Source organism: Mus pahari, chromosome 3 (genome assembly GCF_900095145.1).
Source record: "Mus pahari chromosome 3, PAHARI_EIJ_v1.1, whole genome shotgun sequence".
Classification (NCBI taxonomy): Eukaryota; Metazoa; Chordata; class Mammalia; order Rodentia; family Muridae; genus Mus; species Mus pahari.
The window spans coordinates 95,590,227-95,591,762 of NC_034592.1; the positions used below are offsets into that span (position 1 = coordinate 95,590,227).

The 1,536-nt window shown below is 38.0% G+C and overlaps 1 protein-coding gene across 1 annotated transcript; it reads right to left on the bottom strand.

The window, feature by feature from the left end:
- Nucleotides 1-334: 334 nt before the first annotated feature.
- Nucleotides 335-1,276, bottom strand: LOC110318779 (olfactory receptor 4F3/4F16/4F29-like). Its single transcript, XM_021194037.1, has one exon. It carries the CDS (start codon nt 1,271-1,273, stop codon nt 335-337), a length of 939 nt encoding a protein of 312 aa, XP_021049696.1. The 5' UTR covers nt 1,274-1,276.
- Nucleotides 1,277-1,536: the final 260 nt, after the last annotated feature.

Sequence of the window (1,536 nt, forward strand, 5' to 3'; positions counted from 1 at the left end):
AAAGAGTAGAAATTATTTGAATATACTATTCATATATAAAATTCTCAAATAATAAAAAATGGAAAAGAAAAGAGAAAATTTCCTTGTCCTAGAGTGTTTAATGCATCAGTTACTTTAAATAAACATCATTCCTTGGGAATGTAGCTTAAAGATTATTATAATCTTTACTTTATAAATACATGTAGTTCTCTGTTTTCAGGAAATATTTTCCTGCCTGAGTAGATGAAAAAATATACCTATATAATTCATATGTGAAATATATGTGTATATATGCAAATGTTTTTTCAGGTTGAACAATAAAATTCTACATTACAGAAGACAGTCCATAGCACATTTAGGAAGTTTTCCTATAACTCACTAGCTGTCTGCATACTCTCTTCATTGCTACCTTCATTTCTTGATTTCTAAATGTGTAGATTACAGGATTCAGAAATGGAGTGATAACTGCATCAAATATGGCCAGAAACTTATCAAGGTGTATGGAAGGAGATGGCCAGGTATAGAAAAATATCAAAGGACCAAAGAATAAGAACACTACAATGATGTGAGCAGAAAGAGTAGAGGAGGCTTTAGAGGAACCACTTGAAGAATGTTTTTGCACAGTGATTATGATGACAATATATGAAATGATCAGGATGAAGAAGGAGCCCACTGAGATGAACCCACTGTTGACTGTGACCATGAATTCCAGCTGGTAAGTGTCTATGCAGGCTAATTTGATAAATCGAGGAAGGTCACAGTAGAAGCTGTCCAACACATTTGGTCCACAGAATGGTAAGTTTACTACAAAAGCCAGTTGAATCAGAGAATGCATAAGGCCAACCACCCAGGCAGCCGCTGAAAACAAGATGCATGTCCTCGGGCTCATAATGGTCAGGTAATGGAGAAGTTTGCATATGGCCACATATCTGTCAAAGGCCATGGCTATGAGCAGCACCATCTCTACACCCCCAATGACATGAATGAAAAAGATTTGAGTGACACAACCTGTAAAGGAGATGACTTTGTGCTTTCTGAATAAGTCATAAAGCATCTTTGGAGAAGAAACAGAAGAAACACCCAAGTCAATGAAAGAGAGGTTAGCCAAAAGAAAGTACATGGGAGAGTGTAAGTGAGGGTCAGATGCCACAGTAAACACGATGAGGCAGTTTCCCATCATGCTAGATACATAAAACATAGAGGAGAACACAAAGAGAAATAGTTGAATACTCCAGGAGTTGGTGAGTCCCAGGAACACAAACTCTGACACCACAGACTGATTCACTCCTTCCATTGGTTGTGTTGGCAGTGATTCCTGAAGGGAAAAAAAAGAAGAAACTATAAATTGTAATTGTATTAGTATAACTTCCTGCATATATATAAATGAGTGCTGGGCATCACTAGTAATCAGAGGATCATAACTTCAGACTGCATAGTAATATTACCTCACATTTTCCATAAACAACAAGGGAAGGTGAATGGGAATCATTGAGAGAGAGGGGAGGGGAGGGGAGGGGAGGGGAGGGGAGGGAAGGGGAGGGAAGGGAAGGAGTTTAT